The sequence below is a fragment of the Sinohyriopsis cumingii genome, chromosome 7 (genome assembly GCF_028554795.1).
Source record: "Sinohyriopsis cumingii isolate HCF-2022 chromosome 7, ASM2855479v2, whole genome shotgun sequence".
Classification (NCBI taxonomy): domain Eukaryota; kingdom Metazoa; phylum Mollusca; class Bivalvia; order Unionida; family Unionidae; genus Sinohyriopsis; species Sinohyriopsis cumingii.
In genome coordinates, this window is record NC_142967.1 from 53,551,757 (window position 1) to 53,576,676 (window position 24,920).

At 36.3% G+C, this 24,920-nt stretch overlaps 1 protein-coding gene and 1 pseudogene across 1 annotated transcript in view; one reads left to right on the plus strand and one right to left on the minus strand.

Moving 5' to 3' along the window:
- LOC149795264 (uncharacterized) overlaps positions 1 to 24,920 on the minus strand; it is a 56,450-nt gene that overhangs the window by 24,047 nt on the left and 7,483 nt on the right. The window contains exons 2-6 of the mRNA XM_089964996.1: positions 14,928 to 15,003; positions 7,356 to 7,536; positions 6,729 to 6,828; positions 4,792 to 4,924; positions 1,561 to 1,738 (exon numbers count right to left, since the gene is read on the minus strand). Of these exons, the coding sequence (XP_089821122.1) occupies positions 1,561 to 1,738; positions 4,792 to 4,924; positions 6,729 to 6,828; positions 7,356 to 7,536; positions 14,928 to 15,003 (668 nt within the window). The remainder of the gene's footprint in view (positions 1 to 1,560; positions 1,739 to 4,791; positions 4,925 to 6,728; positions 6,829 to 7,355; positions 7,537 to 14,927; positions 15,004 to 24,920) is intronic.
- On the plus strand, positions 15,214 to 15,388 carry LOC149795265 (U2 spliceosomal RNA; annotated as a pseudogene).

Sequence of the window (24,920 nt, forward strand, 5' to 3'; positions counted from 1 at the left end):
AATATGGGTTATAGTGAATACAGCTTGGCCTTATTCAGATGTGGGGGCCCCGAGTGGCCGAGTGGTCTAAAGTGCTCTTCGTTACGGATCACTGCCATCTCACCTCTGTCTGCGGCGGTTAGAGTCTAAGATTCAGCCAATGTGGGTATGTGAGAAAGCTTGCCAGTAGCTTCTCGTGGGTTGGTGGTTCTTTCCGGGTTCTTCCTCCACCATTAATACTGGCCGCCATGTACAGCCTATCGTGTGCTGAAAAATGGCGTTAAACCCCACAACAACAACAACTACTCAGATGTGCACCTTTCAAAAAAGTGCTAGTTCCACTTGGTCATTTTCACTTCCTGAACTTCAGAGGTAAATTGTATAAAAAAGAGCCGATAACTTTTTTTTACATTTTATATATTTGGTAATTCATCCATTGCACTTTCAGAAGCTGGTATTGTCTAGTCTGGCAAAATTCATTTTCCCTATTTTAATAGCTGCTATGGATACTGTATTTTAAACTATATCATGCTGATTTGTTAGCACAAGGGAGCAGCCATTTTAGTTAGCAGTGTGCTTAGATCATGTACAATTTCCAAAAGTACAATATCAAAAGAAATATCATCCACATTACATTAATGTAGCACAGAGGTATGCCAACATTCTCTCCATTATGCATGTTTTAAATGCAAACAACTCCACCTTACATACGTCACTCTCTCAAAAGTACATAATACGGTTGGAATATCTATAGTTTTAGAAGACAGTTGGAATATATATAGTATTGGAAGACAGCTGGAATATCTATAATATCAGAAGACAAGGTTTTAGTCCAAAAGCTATTAAAAAGTTCAAAAGTGTATATACCCCCTCCTCCAAAGTGACTGACACACATCAGCCAAAAAGAATTTCCAGGAATCCAAGATAAGACCTGTTTATTCATTTTAACTGATGAGTACTGAAACCTTCTCTGACACTCTCAAGAAACTACAACATTCCACATTTGGTATAAAAATTATTCTTACATGTCTGAATTAACATGTTCAGAGGATACCTGTGAGTGCAGTGCCTAAATTTCTTTGCCATGGTCACTGACCTTGAACTTGATATTATGGATAGAAAATAGTTAAACATGTCTAAGACAATTTTAAGTTAATTCCATGTGCTAAGTTCAATTAACCTCAATTTAATGTTTCTGATAAAAAAATAAACTGTGCAAAAAGCTTTCTGAGTGCATCATTCAAGGAATTCATCAGATGTATCCACAGAATGGATTTTGTTGTTAAAAGCAATCTTAAAAATATGTGAGGTAGTGGATGTATTCCAGACATACTATCAGGTAGTGGATCTACTCCAAACATACTATGAGATAGTGGATGTAGTCCAAACATACTATGATCAGTTAACATATATGAAGAATCTAAATTTGAATAAAATCCAACAGTTACTGTTTATGTTACTATGAATGATGACATATCATCAAATCATTTTGATGCAATAACATTGTTTTGAAGTTTTCTGTTCACCATAACTGCAGTGAAATGGTTTTAAACTGAACAATTACAAGTAACACAAACTGACCCCTCATATTGTGGTAGGCAACAGCAATCTGTGACAAGATATAGGTACTCTTAGCAAAGCCATTTTTCTCTAGGTTGTGGTATATTTGTAAAGCATCTTCATTTAGCTGAAGTTCTATGTACACCTGAGCTATAAACAGCTGCTTCATCCAATGTGATGGTAAAGGCAAGGACAGCATCTGAAATAAATGCATAAAAGGTATATATTTTTCTAAATAAATACATGTATGCTGGATTAAGTCATAAACTTTGTCTTTAAACTTCATTTGAGAACAAACACAAAATAACCTAATTTTTCTAGTGATAATAGTTACATACTAAACAGAACACTCTTGAGGCATCAGATGTTGACACGAGATGGTCTTTCAGTTGAAGAAAACAGGACGCCAAGGAGAAAACCATTAATTTTGGATGGATGACCTTATATATACTATTGCAAACGAAGAACCAGATTTGATAAAAATCTGGGACTAATGAGCAAAGCAAACATGAAATTGCAGAATTCAGCCCCATCAAAGTCATCAATACCAAGCAAAGGGATAATTTTTGCCTTATTTGCACTAGGTGTACAGTAGTCCCCCTCTTATAAGGCCACCCCTAATGCATCAGGGAAGTGGCCTTATAATGAGGGTGGCCTTTCTAGAGGGGGATGACAAATGCGAATAGTAAATACATATGAAGAAAGTCACATGTACATTTAATTCTAAAACATTTAATATTTTCATTAAAAAACATGCATGTTGTGAAATAAATGTAAAACAAACTGTGTCATCATTTTCAAAAGAATGCTATGAATAAGCAATGATATAGTTTTAAAACTGTCTTTATAATTATGTTACAGATCACATCATCTGTCACTTTGTTGGTAACAGTCTAAAAAACAAACCAGTCTCGTCACAATTAAAAATATCCTTGCTGTCATATCCCCTGCATATATCGTTTAGTCTTTTGTTCCAATCTTCGACAACTTCATTATTAACATCAGCTGATTCTCCACTAAGGACAGAACACTTAATATTGTGTCGTACTAGAAATCTGTGCAACCATCCGTTACTTGCAGTAAAGTCATCATATCCCAATTCAACTGACAAAATTGTTGTTTTTTCTTGTAATTCAATCAGGATACAAACGTCTCCTGGCTCAAACAATCTTCCTTTCTCCATCCATCTCACCTTCCCACTTCTGCAGAATTGTTTTATTATCTTTCACGATATTGTTTATCTGAGTCTTCCCGACATTAGTTTTCTGCAAGGATCCCAAACCCCACCCCTTGTCAGTTGAATTACTTTCACTTTCTCTTCTAAACTGAGAATTTTTCTTTTCCTTGATGACATGTTGATCTTTTTGCAGTAAGTTATTCATGTTGCCAACTACAATACTGATCAAACAATGTTTTATGCATCTAAACAAATTGCCATGTATTTTTAAAGGAAGTGATCTTGTCACGTGATTCGTTAGTCGCAGTCTGGTACCCTATTGTTTTTATACATTTCTTTACACTAAGTGAGAGATGCCAAAACGGCTTCGATATGTACTATTAACATCACGCAGATTTGACCTCGCGGCCGTTAGGATTTGTAATTTTGACAACTATTGTCAGTAGTAATAGCCGCTAATTATCAAAGTGAACAAGCTTAATATCTTACTAAGGGAAGCCATAAAGGCTATCAAACCATTTTCCTGCTGACTTGTGTGTTGTACATCGATAGTGCCACTTCTCAGCTGTTACTACTGTTCAATAATTGTAATCTTAACAATTATCAGAGTGACTAAACCGGACATCTTATGATGATAACACAGCAGTAAGGCTAATTGGATTACATGAACTTACCCTTTTGTATGGATTAAAATTTGAGTCTTTCTCGGTTTTTATGGAATAAATTTGACTTCTCGTGAGGTGTAAATGATATAATATTAACCTTAGTGGTACATGTACTTAACTCAACACTTCTTTCAGTAACGAAAACCTGACATCGGGAAACAAAAATCGGATTACTTAACATGTTATGAATAAAATACTGGTTCTGGATACATATTCAAATAAAATGCGGCCGCTTGTGAGGGGTAAATTTTATATTATTGCACTAATATGCTGGCCGTTGGTTGTGTTAGCCGGGTGGCCTTTCATGAGGGGTACTTTTGAACACAAACTCGTTGGTGCCAACGGATTCTGGCTGTAAGGAGCGGGTGGCCGCTGGTCAGGGGGGCTGTTCAAGAGGGGGTCTACTATAATAATGTAAAAGAAATGACTTCATATCAGAAAATTCTGAACTAATAAAAAGTCCACAAATTTGATCTCTTAGGATGGCATTAACGATACACTTTTGCAATTATTACTATTCAACAATGCAGCCTACTGTCAAATGCAATAATAATGGCTTAAATATCAGGTGCTTAATACAGGACAATGTCTCCATTAATTAAGCATTAGGGACTGCAACAAATTGGTTGCTGAAGCTGCCTTTAAGGTAGCATTGTCAACAATAAAAAAAAATGTTTACAATTACTGATGAAACACAAAGGTGTTATATTTTTTAAATTTTAAATCAAACAATGACTCAATATACAAAAAACATCTACTGGTCTTTTTTTTAGAGAAAAAAAAATGTTTTAGTCACATGACTAGGATGAGCATACATTTTTTTTAGAAATATTCAAAAGAATCTTACAACTGTAAACTTGTCAGGGTCTTTATTTGAATGGACTCAAAATCACAAATGAAAATTTTTCATGATTGAAATTACAGCTTGACTACTGAGAAGTATTAGTTTAAATGCAGGTAAAAAGCTAGCCATGGCCTACACATGCAGCCTGCAATAAGCATCAATAATGAAGGCATTTATTTAACCAGATAAAAATCAGTGTATCCCGAAGCTATATACACAAAGGGTGGGATAAATTGGTATTAAAATAAAGTTAAAATCTTTATCAAGGAGAATAATCTTGGGGGTGCATAGGACTTATACATGGAAACATGTCTTGATGGACTGACATAGGCATTAAAATGATTGATATGTTGACCTTTTGTCAAGGTGCCATTGACAACAGCATCAAGAAAAGCTATGACATGCCAATTTCTTGTATACACTCTTAGTTTCTTATTAAAAAAACTTGTGAACATCCAGATAAAAACAGTACAAGCTTTTATTTATTTTGAATACATAACTATTTATGAACTGAACCTTTGTTATCATAATATATAAGTTGGATACCTGTGGGAAAATAATTTTACCATTTCCCTATCTGTAATAAGCGTAGCTAGCTCCTGCCATGTTCCCCAGTGTAAAGGTTCTTTATTGAGGGCCTCTACAAATATATCCATAGCATCTTTAACCAAGTCTAACTTCTTCAATACCACTCCATATCTGCAAGTAAAATATCAGATGCCATTATTCGAATTTAATGTTGGAGTTCATTTCGATGCTAGTTAAAGAATATAACAAGTTATTTATAAGTAACTTGGAACTAGATCAATATCTTGGGAATAAACTTCCATTACCTCCTGAATCAAGCCCTCCAGATAAAATTAAGCAATTTGTCTTTCCATCTATATAAAATAAAGATAATAAACATATTATCTATGGGAAGTAACTCTTTCAAGATACTATAATTACTCCTAGATGGATAGCCATATACCAAATGACAGGTGCTCTTCAATTAAAACTTAAGCGATATATCAACAAAGATGGCTGTATTTGTGAGGAGGTGTGGGAGGGCTTAACTGTCATGTGACTGGGGAAATATTCTCTGAGAAATAAAAAGACCAATTTCCTTTTTCTGTTGAATACATTACCCAATCACATTAACATTAAGGGAATAGTTAATAGGTGTAAATGCATTAACATACAACCTCTAGTGTGGTTATGTTTTCAAGGATATTATGACTTGAGTCCCCATATGAAGAATAAAAACCACTATAATAATAGGCAACACAACTGAGGGATGAGCTAGCAACTTGAAACCCAAGAGGTTTACACAATAGGTAACAAGAAACAAGTTTCCTGAACCAAGTAAAATATCTTGATGAATCCAGTGAAAGACATGACAAGCTTATGCTGCCATTAACAGGGTCTGGTGTCAGCTTGGGCAGCCACTTAAGGACCCACCAGATACAATTCCCATCTGTGAAATGCTAAATCAGGAAGATAGAAGTTTCTCAACATTGACTGCACAGCCTGAACAATGTCTTGAATTAAAACATTGCATTCAAAACTGAAGCTCACAGAGATGGCTAAAATCTCAGGGACAGCAATGCCTGAATGGGTATCTGATCCTGTGAGATAGAACCATCATCTTCTTGTTCTGTATGTTCAGCCAGCTGAACCAAATCACAGAAATTACACGTTGACAAGGATCAAATCACAGAAATTACATGTTGTCATGGATCATATCACAGAAATTACATGTTGTCATGGATCATGTCACAGAAATTACATGTTGTCATGGATCATATCACAGAAAATTACATGTTGTCATGGATCATATCACAGAAATTACATGTTGTCATGGATCATATCACAGAAAATTACATGTTGTCATGGATCATATCACAGAAATTACATGTTGCCATGGACATGGGTCTAAACTTTTCTGGAGGACCAGGCTAAAACCTCCTAAATGCTACCCATGCTGTGAGCACATATATGAAGAGATACTGTAGTGCTCAAAAAAAAAGTTTTAGATACAAGCCCAGGACTGGTGACTATAGAGAAAAACATCACTAGCCCTGATTCAAGTTCAACAAGCTTGGGCTACAATTTCCATATGCCCAAACTGTTTCCTTTTTTAATATTATTTCTCACACAAAGTTGTAATTCCTAAACTTCAAATATGAATTCAACAGGGTTCAATAGGGGGTTAGAAGGTAACGCAAGTGTCATTAATGTTCATCACCACTCACTAAAAACTGGATTGTACTGGTGTACAAACTTCTGCTGGGATACTGAAGCTGATTTACTTTAAAGCATGGTGTACCTTCAATGCATGAATCAAAAAGTGTATTTTTACTTTACGGTTGCTCAAATACAACCGGAATTGAAACGTTTTATGGAGTTAAACAAGTGAAGGAAACCAGTATTATACTGTCTGAAAGGCACTGACAGTAGAAAAATATAACAGTTTCAAATCTAATAAGAAGCCAAAATGAAAGTCTTACAAAACTGTACTTACAAATACAGACAAAATCCATCCAATTCTCTGGCAGCATACTTCTTGCTTAATTCAATCCTAAGGCTCTTCAGATGCTCATTTTCTATCTTATCAGGTGGACCTACATACAAAAAATGCGCTGAAAATGCAGATCCGTACTATTTCTCAAATATATGTTCATTTCATTCCAAATTCCAGACAAGGTTTAACTCCATTTAACTCCATTAGGGAGAATGAACTTCTCTCATTTCACTACATTTCACTAAATTCACATGATACTGATTTTCGACAGGAACACTTTTTGCCTCATTAGATTACTACAATGCAAAACAAGCTGGAAATACATAAATTGTAAAAATAAAAACTGCTTTTCACTGCGAAAAGACTCTAATAACTCCGGGTTCGAAACTGATGCTAGATCCTTGAAAATATAAAAATTCAGCTAATACTGAAAAAATAATTCCAAAATTTGACAACTACTACATTTTCACAATATAAGACACATACAACCAAGAGCTCTCTGCAGAGATTTTGAAAGTGGATGTGAAGGAAAGCAATTCCCTAATACCCACAAGTCCTGTACATAGAAAACTGAAAACCAAATGTAAAACTAAGATTAATGTTCATTAATTAGAAGCAAAATGATACCTATTGAATCGGAGGCATTGTCAACCTTTCTCTTTTCTTCAGCAATGTATTTGGCATACATATGAAGAAAGTAAGCTTTGGGACTTTTACATTCTTGGAGGAAAAATGCAGCTCTATCATATTCCTTGAGATCAAAGTAAGATGTGGCCAGGATGATACTGTCATACTCCTGAATGTAAACCTGGAAAGAAGAGAAAAACAGCAACATACCTCATTATACAGTACATTTATAGAATCCCTACCAGAGTAAAACAGTTACTACAAGCAAATAATTATAACATAGATATTTAGGGAAATGCTGAGAAGAATCTGTGGTGGCCTTTAATGTAAATCCCTACAAATTTTTCATCTTTCCTGGAAGAAGAGTGGGCTGACCATCTGGAATGTAGCATAGAGGAAGAACAACAGTTCCTGAAACAAACACATTTGGACCCACACAGAGAAAATGGTATGCGACAGTGTTTGAGGATCCTACCTGTAAGGTTACCATTTTATGCTCTAGAAGTGTGCAGAGCCATGACAAAAACTAGACCTGGTTCGGCCATATATCCAAATTGTATCCCATATAAGGTGTACATGATGTGCCCTAAGTTACATAGACATCTATAGGGACTGATGTGGGTGATATGGAAGAAAGGAAGGATCCAAACTTGTTGGCAGGATAATGAGGGTTGCTTTGTACCAATGGAGAAGAACTCCAAAGATATGTCAGTTCTAGATGAAATGACTACGGAGCATAGATGGAAAGATATATTTAAAACTCTTTCTTTGCAAAGATAATAGCAATGTACATAATAAGCAACAAGTATATCAATATGTAAAATAGTGTATATAAAAAAATTATTATCATTTTGGGGAAGAGATCACGTTTGAATTCGAAAATAATACGATCGTGGAGTGATTCCTGAAATTTTAAATACATGTACATGTATTTCTCATGTACCGGGAATTATTTTTTAAAAGTACATTGTACAAGAAATAGTGTGTAAAATGTTTATTATCATTTTGTGGAAGAGTTCACATATGAATTTTAATATAATACAAACCTGGCATAGCTTCTGAAATTTAACAATTTCACCAGGTTCTTGAAGTGTTATGCCAAAATAAACATTATCGGAAATGTTACTTATTACTGATCCATGAGTAAAGCCAGTAAGTCGTCTTTGTGATTGTCTTCAATTAATTCTGTATACAATCGTTCCTCAAACAATAGCCAATATGTTTCTTCTTTAACTGCATACACAACCAAGCAGCAGACAATGCAGTGGTTGATAAAAGATTCTCACGATTTAATAAACATAAAAAAAACCAGTAAATAATGTCCACTTTATTAGCTGGAAATTGAAAGGGTATGAAATTGTACATGCGTTCAGCTTAAAAAAATTATTAAAATGACTCGTGACCATTGCAGGCCTACTGCACTTAGTTCTCTGGTTTAACATGTGTATGGTGTTTGTTTATGAACTCGTTATTAATTTGCTATTTTTTATAAAAAATATTTTTCCATTATGGAAAAGCAAGTTCACAAACGCAAGTCATTCTCTGCACTTTGCACAATGATTATTATAGTAGTTTTCACACGTTTCTTTCGATATTCCCAAAATCTGAAGTAAAAGTTATATGCACGACGAAAGCATGTGTTGATTGTTAATTATTCTTGCTGTAGTCATTCAAACAAATAGGCGTACAAATGTTAATTATTAGAAATTTGCAATGGATAAATGTACATGGAAACACATATAAGCAAATTTTAGCAGTATGAAATTAGTAAAGGCACCATTCATAGACCCTGGAACATAATAAACCGAACACATGCTTTGTCTTTCTTAACCTTATTTTGCTGTTAATTTTTCCCACTGAATTCAGACACAATCATCTGTGACAAAATTATTGAATAGTTTAAATATGTATGCAATTTTTGCAATGGAAATTACATGCATTATGGATTAACTGCAAGCCCCAATGGTACGATATCAGACGGCAAGTAAACAGTGTTAATACTCAGTTCATGCTGTATATTAGACGTTGAATTCAGACACAATGATCTGGGACAAAATTACTGAATATTGTAAATCTGTGTGCAATTCTACAATGGAATTACATGCATTATGGATGAACTGCATGCCATGACGGCACTATAGTAAACGGTGTTGATACCCTATTCATCATATACATTAGACATGACTACATGTATATGTGCCAATGTGTTTATCTCTGAAAAAAGTAAAATACTGTAAAACATGAGCATTAACGCAACCCTGCAATGAACGCGATCCAATTTTTGGACCACAATTATCGCAGGATTCCAGTGTACATCAATGCTAAAAGAAGTCCAAGGATTTTTCAGAGTGTATTGAATACACAAGTGCCTTAGGTAAATCAAGCCTGGATTCAAGCTGGAAATTTGTATGCTTGGATCTTGCCAATGCCTATGATTCAGTACCCTACAAGCTGATTAGCTCCTGAAATATTACAGCAACATCCAGTAATGATTTACAGCAGAAAAGTTCACCACTTCTTGGATTGTGCTGGAAAGAGGAATCATCAAATACTGTACCATCTGTTATACTATTTGTCATGGGCAAGAACCTCATAATCAAAGCAACAGATAGGGAGACAAGAGGGCCAAAAATAATGCCATGCCACGGATAAACTGACAGATTAGAACTTCCTGGAAAATTCAATACATGGATGTACCAGAACAGACTAATATCTAGACGGGTGTGGCCCTTCATGCTACACAAGACAGCAATAACAGCTGTGGAGAGCTTAATAAGAACAATGAGCAAGCCTCAATGCAGATATTTTATAGAGTCCCACCATTATTCACAGGAGTTGGGTTCTTGACCAAGTCTGGAATGATCCAGCTACCATTGACATCAGTGGTGGAAGATTTCAAGATGGTCAAAGTAAGGGTAATTTTGATGCTGACACAAACACAGGACAAGAAGATGGCTGTTGGCATTGATGTCTGGACTGGTAGAAACTGGTCAATTTCCCTTTCAGATGAATCAACTGAAAGTGGACTCCTGCACAAGGACATAGTGCAAGCAACCTAATCTGGAAGACAAGGCTTTGAAGCAGATTAGACCCAGTACTGGATGGAGGATGATGCAATAAGGTCAATGATTCAGGACGAGTTATAGAATTTGGAGGAAGAGAGTCGACTATTAATGATTATCTCTACCACAGCTGAAGCTAACATGGTAAAATATCTGGAATGACAAGACTCTCCAGATTTGGTTTTGAATGAGATAGTGTATGATCTTTTGCCCTCTCCAACAAACCTGCTCAGTTGGGGCCTCATTGAGAATACTGTGTGTCAAGGTGACAAAGAGACAGCCTTCATACTGTGTGTTGAGGTGACAAAGAGACAGCCTTCATACTGTGTTGAGGTGACAAAGAGACAGCCTTCATACTGTGTTGAGGTGACAAAGAGACAGCCTTCATACTGTGTGTTGAGGTGACAAAGAGATAGCCTTCATACTGTGTGTTGAGGTGACAAAGAGACAGCCTTCATACTGTGTGTTGAGGTGACAAAGAGACAGCCTTCATACTGTGTGTTGAGGTGACAAAGATACAGCCTTCATACTGTGTGTTGAGGTGACAAAGAGACAGCCTTCATACTGTGTGTTGAGGTGACAAAGAGACAGCCTTCATACTGTGTGTTGAGGTGACAAAGAGACAGCCTTCAGCACATACTGTCAGCATGTCAGGCTACATTAATGCAAGACTACTACAGATGGAAGCATGGCAATGTCCTCTGAGAGCTACTATACATCTTGCAGAGTAAGAGAATGAAGAAAAGACCAGAACCAATTACCAGTCAAAGATTTATCAACTTTGTCAAAGTGAAAGAAACCATTAACACCTCAGTGCTGAGCAGATGAATCCTCAAAGAATCAGAGATCTGAAACATGCATGTGCATCTTCGAAAGAGATTGTGTTTCCCAGAAATTGTCCACATCTCTACAGCGGGCGTCCCAGAAATTGTCCACATCCCTACAACCAGATGTAGTGATTTGGTCAGAGTCTTGGAAGAAGCTGGTTCTCATTGAGTTGACTGTGCTTTAGGAGGAGGTATGTTATACTTTGTGATGAATGACATATTTTTGTTTCCTGAAGACATTTTGGAATGAACATGGTTTAGTTACCAAATATACACGTACGAACAAATCAGAATGTCTGAAGTTTGAAACTAATGATATTCGTTTATTCCCCAAAACTTGACTGCAATCTCTGTTCAAAACATCAATTCTTAATCTCTGGATTGATATTTATATTCAGAAAAGGACAGTTATAATGGACACTGGAGAAAAATGTATTATAGAAACTCTGTTGACAATGGATCTGAATTAATTCACAGTCATTCTGATGACGTGATATGCATCAAAATTATTAAAAATATAATACTGATTGTGATGCTTCTTTATACTATTGCAATGCAATAGCTGATGGCTCTAGTCATGTCACTGAATCAACAGTGTTCCACAGATTATATGAGCACATCATAAGTGTCAATACTGCAGAAATAATCCATGGAGGTATTTACAATGAGTACATTTTGATGCAATGACATGCACCTTTCCAGATTCTGTGGCAGGCAAGTTTAGTCATATCAGTATATGACTTTCTGGCAATAATATGCCAGATTATTTTATACCTTTTGTATCAAGTGATATTGGAAAGTTGAATGAGCACACAACATGTTTTGTTTGAACTTCAGGAAATAAACTCTAATGAAATTAATACTCTTCCCTTGGCCAGGGCTCCTGTTTGCAGTTACTTCACCAATAGCAATATTGCTTCCATATTGGCATAAAATTATGCTTTCTTCTTGAAATACATTACTTATCACAATGACATTAGGAGAATAGGTAATAAGAGGAAATGCTGAGCATCTTCCAAATGCCTTGGGTAGCCTTCAAGGGAACAAAAGTTGGATTCCCATAGACAAAGGATAACCCAATGTCCTAACTTGTGAGTAGCAAAACTGGAGGCAATGTGTTTATGTCAGGGAAGAAGAAATAAATTAAATCTTCTTACCAAATAAACTTTATGGGTGAATCCAGTGAAAGGTGCATTGAATGCACATCTAGAGGTTGTGCTGATGTCAGCTGGGTCTGGTAACCATCTGTGTGACTGAGAGTAGGCCTAAAAGATTCGGATTGTGTCAACGATTGAGAACATTTTTACTGTGACAATCAGAATTGTTTGTCTCTTATGGCCTCTCAATTTATGCATATTTGGAACAATGACCATGGGAGGGGGGGAGAGACAAAGGCCCACAAACCCTCCAAATCAATAAACAAAGATGGCCTTTCGTGGACACAAAATCAGTCATGACATTAAGTCTGTTGAGAATATCTCTAATCTGGATGTGATGTTGCAAAGTGCGTACCAGTGATGGAACTACCAGACCAGAATGCAGAGTTGGGGTGATTCTGTACCACCATGTTAGGATGAATGTCACTACCAATGAGTTATAAGACATGATGAACATGACCTTGCCCTGAAGATGGTCTCTCCAACAATGAAAGGCACTGATCATAGCTTTCATCTCCAAGAGATTGATAGAGACCTGTGTACCCTGGATTCAATTGGCCACTGACAATGTCAAAGCCAGTCAACAGATAGCAGTAATTGCATCCATATGCAATAGGCATTTTTGGCATGGGCCAACTTTGGTTGTACCATGATTCAGGAATGACAGATCTGCCAACCCTAAGAAGACCTTCTCAGTCAGGCAGGCATTTTTTTTCTTCTGAAAGTAATACCGGTTTTCAGCAAAATATCATTTACAGTTACTGTCAATCTGGATGGATGGATGGTACAGTTGGCAGCCTATATAGAACAAATTGAGGTGTGGGTTGACTGCATACCTCATTTAAGTCATGTATGAAGACCATGCAAAATGACTTATGGGCCTGAAGACCATGCACCATTACTTATGGGCCCATGCACCACGACTTATGGGCCTGAAGACCATGCACCATGATTTATGGGCCCAAAGACCATGCACCATGACTTATGGGCCTGAAGACCATGCACCATGACTTATGGGCCTGAAGACCATGCTCAGACATGCGGGGGGGGGGGGTATTACACCTACTAGGCTGTCTAGAATTTCTTTTAGTAGACATTATATTTTAGAATTAAAAATATAAGGGTCTGGAACTCGTTAATTCATTTTTTATTTCTCTGCATAATGTTTACCATAGGTTTTTTATTTCTCTGCATAATGTTTACCATAGGTATTGAATTTAATGAAGCATAAAAACACTTACTAGATAGAATTTTAAAAGTCTTTTCTATGGACAAATACTTGTACAAATTTGGGACATATCTGCCAAAGTGGGATGCAAATTAGCTGATATTCTAGTTGTCTAAATTTTGAAATATGGTGCTAAAGTATAGAAATTTATCCCAGCAAATACTGTCAAGAGAACATACTTAAAATATTGTAAAACAGTAAAGTGAATTACTGTGACACTGACTGTTGAACTTTTAACCCCAAAATCAATAAGCTTCTTCTTTACCCAACATGAAAGTACTCCACAAAGGTTCATCCATGCCATTTGTCTTCCTTCAGTCTTAGTGTCCTCAAACTTTAACCTTCTGATAATAAAATCTATAGGGTTCATCCAAGTGCAAATCATCTACAAAGTTTGGTACGGGTAGATGGTGGAGAACACAAATTATTGTGCAGAAACATTTATTCTTTGTTCAATCAGTGACCTTGACCTTGAACTTTTAGACCCATAATCAGTTTGGTTCTTCCCTACCATAAGGGAGGACAACACAAGTTATTGTGCAGATATTAAACTGGTCACAGACCGAAAGAAAACATCATGCTCCACTTTATGGCAGGTTTTAAAAACAAGTGAATAAATATGTGCTCACATTACATACACATACAAACATAAATGAGTCTATAGGTTAATATGTTTTTTTGACGCAGCTCATTTTTGTAACTGAATACGGACTTCAAGAGCCATAGTTCTAAAAAAAGAGTTGTCAGTACATATAAACCTGTAAAGCCATGTTTGGACCAAATACTGTGGTCCCCAATGCTGGGGCTTTCACCAATACAATTGTTGACTCCCATTCAAAAAGACAAATTAAAAATATGCACAAAAAACAGTCCCTGCAGATAAAAGGTATAAATGAATAACTAAGATCAATACAAACAGCAACATGTATTACTATTATCAGGACAGATAAATGTAGCAAAATGTAGCCAATTTAGATATTTATTTTGTTTACTGCTTTAAAGAAGTTCCAAAGCATTATACATATTATATAAAAAATTTACTTTGGTAAGAATTGACCATTTATAATTATTTGGATCAGAAAAAAACAGTTATCATGGAGTTGATATTTATATGAAAGTTTGAGTGAACATTCAATTTAAACAGTGCACCATGCACACCAAGCAAGTGTGAAAGAAAATTAGTTCATTATGCTAAACAAAGAAGTTGACATATATTTCCATAAATCCATTGGTAATGTGTATTTATAGCTTTAAAATAATAAATGTTTTAAAAAAATTAACCACTGCATATTGATTACCTCCCCTTCTTGAAAGCTTGCTAGTGGCTGAAAATCCAGCCTGACATGGCTCAATGAATGGGAAAGCTCAGCTGCCCTACAAAACAAAACAATAAGTTCAAATTAAAGTTGCAGAAAAGAAGAAATTATTATATATTTTACTGAAAATAAATTTTCTGTCTCACGTTAAGTATTATTTTGTATTACCACATTCAGACTTTTTTTTTCCTTTTCTTAATATTTTCAGTAATGTGAAAGATGCATTTGACTTTTGCACTAGTTAAAGATTCTGTGGATTAGTTACCTGATCGCTTCTCAGCCTTTTGGCTAAGATCAAAGTGTAGTATCTGTTCTTATCTTGCGATCTACCACGACTGTGTGTTATTCTTTTGGATTAGAATTGTGTATTATCCTTATGGATTTCGAAATGTATCGCCATTTGGAAGTAAACCTGGAAAAATACATCGAGCCAGACATCTTCTTTCGGATCGTTAGGGTCGACGGCAGACTTCAAAGAGAAGACGCCATGAAGAAGCTTGAAGCAGCTGGTATCAATCACAGCGACATCAAAGGAATGTATAGAGAGGGGGAGAATGCTCCATGGTGCGTAGTTCTCACCAGCAAGGAAAAAGCGAAAAATTGTAAAGGCGACGGTATCCGGTATATCGCGCGCCAAAATGTCGAATTGCGTATCCACTGGCTGCCATTATACATATGTGACAATATAATCCAAGACGTTTTGAAAGAATTTGGAACAATTTTAATATACAGAGAGAAAACACCTTACTCGCCAAGGAGTGTCTAGTGGAGAATGGAACCCACTTGGTGAAATTGGAAAGCACAGAAATTTACATCAAACATATACCGCACATCATTTCACCAGGCACAATAGGCATGCTTATTACCATGAAGGGCTGTCCCCCCCATGCCTGAAATGCCGACAATGCGGCCACTTGAGAAAAGATTGTCCCCAAAAGGGACCATCATACGCTACTGCAGCCTCTTTAAACACCAATAAACCGCAAACATCCAAAACCTCAACACCCGCTGCAACAGGTAACACACCGACACCAGTACCTCCATCGACAACATCGACAACACCTGCTACCACCAGTACATCAACTTCAACACCCCCTGCCATTCCTCCGCCTTCAGCAGCGTCTCCATCATCAACACCACCTGAACAAATGGAGACCCCACTTAAAGAAAACCCACCTACATCAATTAATGACAAACGAGAACTGTTCGACCTCGAAGAATATAAGTGGACGGTAGTAACGAATAAAAAAGCGAGAACACAATCAAATCAGAGTGAAGAAAGTGAAATGGTTTCCTAACACCCCCACTGAACACACCGTCAACGCTTAACCGACCTAGGACTGTACAAGGACTTTGAATGCGCCCTATGGATCCATACAAGACCAAGACTGCCTTATGGACTATGATTTTGAACTGTGGACTCTCATATTCAGGCTACAACCTGTTAACCTTTCACTCAAGTTTGTTTTTTCTTAATTCGCAAATGCTTCGGAATTATGTAATTTGGATTCATGTGCTTCACGGTATGGTCTCACTACATTTTCCCCATCACTACTCCCTATCAATCGATCTTTCATTTTCATTCATTGTTATACCTCCATGTTATTTTCTCTCCTTCCTTTTCGATTTCTACATTTTCCTTATCAATCACACCCTACTCCTCATTTCCACCCACATTAGGAATATTTCTAATATGTATATCATGGTCGCCATATTCTCATCTGTAGAAGCCCTCATCATACTTAACCCTGTATGCACCAATATTATTATACAACACAATGGCTCAGAACATTAATATTATCAGTCTTAACTGCAATGGGCTCCGTCTAAATACTTGTAGCGAATTACATGAAACTGATCTTTTAATAAAACTGTACCATATCGATATTCTAATCCTGCAAGAAACTCACACTGATAACCAATCCTCAGCCAAAGATATTCAAACTAAATTAAGATGCCACAATGCCATTTGGAGTTTTGGCACAAATAGATCATGCTGAGTAGTTTTACTAAATTTTAACATTCAAATTGACTTTTCTAAATCTGACACAGACTTTGATGGTCGATTCATTTGCCTTGATCTAATATTTAATACTACTCCATATCGTATTATTAATATATATGCCCCGAATTCCGACTCTACGAAAAACGAGTTCTTTAATACATTGTACCCCTTTTTAGCCGGGCAACATAACCTTATATTAGCTGGAGATTTCAACTGTGTCACAAATTCCAAATTAGATAGAATAGGAAGTTTAGATGAATATAACGACCTTGCATTTCGGAATCTGAAAACCATCATTTCTGAATTCCACCTAACTGATACTTTTCGCCACCTCCATCCGTCGCATAAAACATATACATGGTATAAATTCTCTAAAGACCCATCCCTTGCTACCTGAGCCAGTAGGATTGATCGGTTTTATGTTTCAAACAGAATCAAAGATTATATTTTAGATGCACAAATTGTTCCATTTTCCCAATCCGACCATGACGCGGTTTTTCTATCCCTGTTTTGTAATTCTTCTATCAACTTCGGAAAAGGTTACTGGAAATGCAACAATTCACTCCTAAGGAACACTGCTTTATGAACTCTCATCACTGGATTGTGTGAAAGAGAGTTCAGGTTTCATACTTTTACTTTAACATTTTGGGATGAACTGAAAACAAAAATTAAAGATGAACTTATTCGTTATTCCAAAGACTATTCAAAACTCAAGTATTCAGAGTTAAAATGATTGAAGAAAACGTATTATTGTCTGAGAAATGAATATAATACAAACAGTAACCCTGACTGTCTCAACCAATTACTTGAACTGTCTATGAAAATGAAAGAAATCCATAATGAATATTACCAAGGCTCTATTATTCAAAACAAAGCCAAAATACTCGACAATAATGAAAAACCTAGTAAATTCTTCTATCAAACTGAAAATAAACGAGGTGAGAAAAAATGTATTAATGAGATTCAACACAACAATATTTCTTATAAGTCTAGTTCAGACATTCTATCATGTTTTCAACAGTTCTATTCTGATTTATTTACCAACAAACCAATCGATGAAACTCTGTTTGAAGAATTTCTTCGTGATCTACCACACATAACTGAAGCTGAAAATGATTTCCTTGTAGGACCCATCAATAAAGACGAAATATGGCTATCTATTAATGGCATGAAGAATGATAAATCTCCCGGACCAGACGGTCTGTCAAAAGAGTTTTATGTCACCTTTTTTGACATTCTTGGCAAAAAACTTACCAAACTTTATAACATGATATTTGATGCCAGTACCTTAACAGATTCTCAAAAGCTCTCGTATATCACTCTTCTTTGTAAAGACCCTCAAAACCACGACCAATATGAAAACCTGGAGACCTATCTCACTACTTAACTTAGACTATAAAATCCTTTCCAAGATTATCAGCAATCGCCTCAGTAAAGTAATGTCAACAATTATTCATTTGGACCAAACCTGCGGAATCAAAGGTCGCTCTATATTTGACAACAGCCATCTAATCCGAAATATCTATGATTATATAGACCAAAAACAACTACAATGTGCTTTTATTTGCCTAGACCAAGAGAAAGCCTTTGACAGGGTGAACTACTCCTTTATGATGAAAACCTTAGAATCTTTTGGATTTCACGCTGATTTTATCAAATGGATTTCTATATTTTACACTGACATATCCTCCTCCGTCATCGTTAACAATCACATTTCAGAACCTTTCTCTATTTTACGAGGGGTTAGACAAGGCTGTAGTATATGTGCTAACTTATGAACCTTTTGCAGTCAAAATAAGGTCGGATACTGAAATTATTGGAATAAATATACCTGGTACTACGGAGACCTGCAAAATCTCCCTTTACGCAGATGACAGCACAGGATTTTGTTGCACCGACAAATCCATTGAGAAGTATCTCTTCTGGGCAGAAACATATTCAAAAACCTCTGGCACCAAAATAAACCTTAGTAAATCAAATGGGACGTTTTTAGGAAAATGGAAATCTCGCAGTGATCACCCTTTCAGTATATCCTGGATTTACAAACAAAAAATAGTTGGTTTTCTTTTTGGACACAATTTAACACATGATGATTACTGGCATACCAGCTCAGCTCACCTCCAAAATACCTTGCACCTTTATAAAAGCCGAAAATTATCCCTTATTTCAAAGTCTAATATTGTCAATCTTCTCTCTTGCAGTAAAATTTGGTACACTGCCACTGTTATAGATTTGTCCAAACATTATATTACACTCATGAATAGAAATATATTCACTTATTTATGGGACTCTACTTTCGAACCCCTGGCCCGTGCTGTCTGTTATAATCCTTTTAAAAAGGGTGGTTTAAACATCACAAATATCGAATGTAAATTAAGAGCTCTAAGACTACAGCACATGCAAAAATTACTTGATGACAACTACAACGCCAAGTGGAAGTTTTTCCCAAGATATTGGATCGGATTACAATTAAGGGCGTATAACCCCAAATTAAGTTTAAATATATACACACACTCTATACGTTCCCCAATTTTACAAAAATTGTTTAAATATCTTTAAAGATTTCACAGAAAAGAACCCCAGTTTTGCTTTTGGCACTGCCCCCACCAAAACCTTTTATCAATCAAACCTGAAAAATTTCGTTCTAGAACCGAAAATCCACAAACTTTACACTATCGATTTCACTATGGTATGGAAAAATTTACACAATAAATTCCTCGACCCAATCACCAGAGATGTGTGTTTTAAAACCATTCACGATATTTTACCAGTAAATTACAACATGTTCCTCAAGAACATTTCCAAGTCCAAACTGTGCACGTTTTGCGGTGACATCAAAACAACAGATCACTTATTTTTTTAATGTGAGTTGGTATACCCACTACAACGCCTTGTAATTAAATGGATCAAACAACTGTCACGAAATTCATTCAACACCTTCTACTCATTCTTAAAATTCGGTGTTCTCCCTAAAGAAGCTTCGTTCCCAGAGCCAGAATTCGAAAACCTTTGCCTCCTCTTATCAACTGAATACAAATATGTCATCTGGTGCAAACGTGTTCGTGCCTATTTTTATAAGGAAACTGTCACATCCAACACCCTTCTCAACTTCTTCCTTAACCGACTAAAGTGTAGAATACAAGCCGATTTTCATAGATATCATGTCGTCGAATTTCTTGACCGATGGCATCTGGCAGGCCTTTTCTGTTCGCTATACAACTTTGAATTAGTTATTGATTTAAGTCTGTGACGAAAATAAACCACTAAATCCCATGTCACACGAACCCTTACATGTGTAAATTTATCTGTACGTTAATTATTTATAATTCCTATATTTCGAGTATGCATAATTATGTTTGTATCATACTTATAACACATATAATTGTTCATTCATATGGATCTACATCACTTCAAATATCTACATTGTAATTTTTTTTCATATGTACCATCCTATTGTGATTTTACATGTATATGAATGCGAAGGAAAGTGTGTCTGGGTGTATGTACGTGTGCAGGAGTAAGTGTTAGTCCAACGCTTACTTTTTATTTATTTATAGTGTAAGCTGATACATGTAATTATTTGTATTTTGTTATCATCTATTTGTATCAATACAGAATTATGAAAATTAAAAAGTTACCTGGTCAGTGCTTTGTACTTTGTATTCATTTTTATACAAACCAGCAATTTTATAAGGTGCCAGTACATTGCACATTTTCAGACTGCATCAGTTATGCTTTAATAATTTGTCAATTGACTTTGTTTTAGGAAAAGCAGTCGCTGATTTTGCCTGGCGATCAGCAAAGCAGTAAGGAGGTGAAGTAATTAAGCCCTTGAGAGCAGTTCAAACGGTGTTTTGTTCAGCCTGGATAATCCCCATGACAAATTCCACTTGGGCAAGGACCCAGTGTCATTGGCCGGGTGAAATCCAAAATGAACAAAAAACTGGATGGGTCTTTGGTTTGTCTGATATCCTGATAACACCATGTACCAGTGATCATGAAATTTAGGTTTAATTGTTGCTGTTGTAGGGTTTAATGCCATTTTTCAGCACACAATAGGCTATACATGGCAGCCAGTATTAATGGTGGAGGAAGAACCCGGGAAAACCCCAGAAAGAACCACCGACCCACGAGAAGCTACTGGCAAGCTTTCTCACATACCCACATTGGCTGAATCCGAGACTCGAACCCATGCAGACAGAGGTGAGATGGCAGTGATCCATAATGGTGAGTGCTTCAGACCACACAGCCACTCAAGGCCCCAGATTTAATTGTAACTGGAGCTAACCATTTCTCATTGAAGATCCATAGGAAGTTAGCTCTTGCAGAATGGATGCCTACATTAGTATAAAGTACTCTTGTGGGCTCCATTGAGAATATATTCCAGTCTTTGTATGCCTCTAAGGTGGATGGCCATCTCACTTGTGGGATTCTCAACTACATTTTGCAACAACTGTTTGTTTATTTTGGGTGTATTTTTGTAAGATACAGACGTGCAGGTTCAGTAGCTCTGTGTTGGGTTGAGGAACCTGCTATCATGGTTATTTAACCCTTTACCTCATAGAACATAGTTACAAAGTACAGCGTGCTATAAGTAGAACATCTGTTACCTAGTCTACCCCATACGCATACGGTTACCTGTGAACTGTTAAGCAATGTAGTGTATGTTATGTTTAACAGCAATTTTAACCATTTTACATTTTTGGTACACATCTATTATATGTGGAAAAATTTAAGAGTAAAGTCAGATTGTTAATGCTGTGTAATTATTTATCACGGAAGGATTTTTTATGTGCTTTAAAATCTTGAGAGAACTCGTTCACCGTCATGTCAGTGAGGCCGCGTGACCAACCGTAGATGCCATTTCTCATACTCGAAATTTACAAGTTTTTCGTCTGTGTCTACATCAATAAGTCATCTGAATTTGATACAAGTCACCACTGTGGATTTGTTGGACAACAATGAGAAGTCCATTCCCAAGCAGTTTCTCCAGCTACCAACAAAAAGTTTTCAAAATGGTTTTCATCTCAAGAATGTTGATACATAAATAATGATCCTGGCTGGGTCACACTCCTATGGCATCACAAAATAGTAGTAGACTTGCTCCCCTAGTTCTCTGTGTTTGCATCCATACCAAATTTGATTGATGGAGGTTGTAGTTAGAGGTATCCACAATGTGAGTCCAAAGTGGACTGTGAAAGTTGGTCCAATGGTCAAGGTTCAGCCTCCATTTGGACCAAGGAATCATTGTTATGGGAGTGCAAGAAAGCTATGACATCTGCTGCTGCATTGAGCAAAGCTTGGCAGGCAAAGGAATTCTCTACCAGATGGATTGCTCCATATAGACAAGGAATCTAACATTACCATTAATTGAATTCTCGTCCCTGAGGGAAACATTCTTACCTGAATATTGATTCAAGACCTAGCCAACTGAAATTCTGAAAGGGTATGAGGTCAAAGATGTCCTTCCTAAGAAGTAGATCAAAAATGAGGAGGGTAATATGTGAAATCATGTCTTGCTCTTGAATATCTGGATTTTTAACACAGCTTTTAAATTAACAATTTTGCAGTCATATCGCTATGTTTGGAGTGTGGCAGTTCATAGTTTTGTCTAGCACTGGGGCATCATGCTGCAGACATGTATGTCCCACCCAGTCACATTATCCTGACACCTGGCTGACCAGTGCTAACACTAACCTCTTAATGCTGAGTGCCTAGTGAGACAGTTGTTAGCACCATATTTATAAGTGTTTGGTATGATTTGGCCAGGGTTTGAACTCACGATCTCCTGCATCATAGGCAGATGCTCTGACCACAAGGCCACAAAGAGAGGTAGAGAAAAAGTGCCACCCATCATATCATATACCAACAACCAAATAACAGACTTATAACATTTTCTGGAAAAAAACACTAAACAAGAACACAAAACTGAAAACAAAAGCCATTTGAATTCAAGATTGATTTCAAAATCAAAACTGATTTTAACTTTCATCAACATGATGTAATTTGCTTAATAACATATGACAAATTGTATTCAATATTTCGGTCTCAAAAGCTTTATGCAGAATGAATTTGTCAACATGATTTAAATTTGGTCTTTAAATTTCAAGGCACATGAGCTTTTTTGGACAATTATTAAAATTTACATTACCGTATTTACCATATGTTTTCGAACACCGTTTGTTTTCGGACACCGTTTTTTTTTTTTTTTTGGGGGGGAATATAATATTTAAATGCCTTGTAAGTTTTCGGACATTGCTCTGCTATAATTTTTTCTACAATTTATCTTTTCGGACACAATCTAGGAAGATCTGCTGCTTCGTTTTATTGTAAAATTCACAGCATGTTTACCGTTAATTTAACTGATACAAAATTCACTTCATTTGGTAGCCAATTATTTATTGTGATCATGAACTTCGATGAACTAATATAATTTAAATTGTTTAATCATATGTATATATTTATGTATGTATGTATGCACGCAGATAGATAGATAGATAAACATTGTTATATTAAGCCATACACAATAAGTAGCAATATCAAAGAATGAAAAGAAATATGATTTAATGCTGTAATATATTTAAATATATTATTCAGTATCAAGTAGCTTGTCCATAGCCTTTTGTAGGTCCTCGGGTGAAAAGCCCTCAAATTCTGTATCACTATCATCATCCATATTGTTTAATTGTTTGTCATTTCTGATCAGCGCGTTTTCACTTCTGCTCAGATTGACACTGATGCCGCACACCTTGAAAGATTTCATTATCATTGTGCACTTTTCCTTCAATGTGTCTAAGGCATTTATAACCCAGTCCAATACAGTCTGTTTGCTGGCATTCTTGATCTGTCCATTGCTGCTTTCATTAGATGATATTAATGCATTCGTAGCATCCCTGATGTATTCTGTCCAGCTGCAGCGGAGGTAGCTCTTGACAGGTTTATTGATACTCACATCAAGAGGTTGCAATTTGGATGTGCAGCCTCCTGGTATTATTACTGGCACAAGATTTCCACGCCGCAACTATTTCTTCACATCATCAGTGATGTGAGCCCGGAACGAGTCCATAACTAATAGTGATCGCTCTCTTCTGGTGAATGGCAAATAAATTTCTTCAATCCATTGCAGCATTAGCGTTTCATCCATCCATACTTTCTCTTGAACTGCAATAATCCACCCTTTTGGTGACTTCAGATCTAGCTGTCTCTTTCCCTTGAAAATAATCATTGGGGGTAATACGTCGCCAGAACCTGCAACAGCTAAAATGACAGTAATGTGTCTCTTCTCCGCGCCAGTTGTACGAATCAGAACGCTTTTCGTTCCTTCTTTGTCCACTGTTTTCCCTGGCACAAGATCAAAGTACATCGGTGTCTCGTCCATGTTAATAATAAACTTATTGTCAAACTCGTCCTCCTCACGTCTATCCATCGTCATGTGAGCTAACGGTAACTTCGTTACAGACATGGGGGGAATATATCTATCTTCAACTGTATGTTTTTGGACACCTAATTAAAGAATTTAATATGTATTCGGTCTACAAAAAAAGTAATTATTTGTTGCAGTCCGAAAACATATGGTAAATACGGTATATCTGTTAAAAAAAGCAAATAATATGATGTCAAATACTGTTTAAATAAGCTCTCCTTACTATATACATGCCAGTGAGATTTGGAATTGCTAGAGAATATTGTAAACACTTAAGTTAATATGATAGAATAACAAAAAGAAACAACTTTTTCTTTTATCGGGTACACAGAATAACGATTACAGTTTGAGGCTTGTGTTGTGTGCACATTTATTCACCATCACAGGGACTCGTATGGTTGCTTACAATTTTCTGGTCATACATGTACTATATAATAATACAAGGGAGTACACTTTTCTCCTTTCTTGTGCAACATATTTAAGAATCAGCACTGATATTTAAAGCTAGACCCTTGTAACTTTGTGCCTGTCCAGGTTCATATGCCAT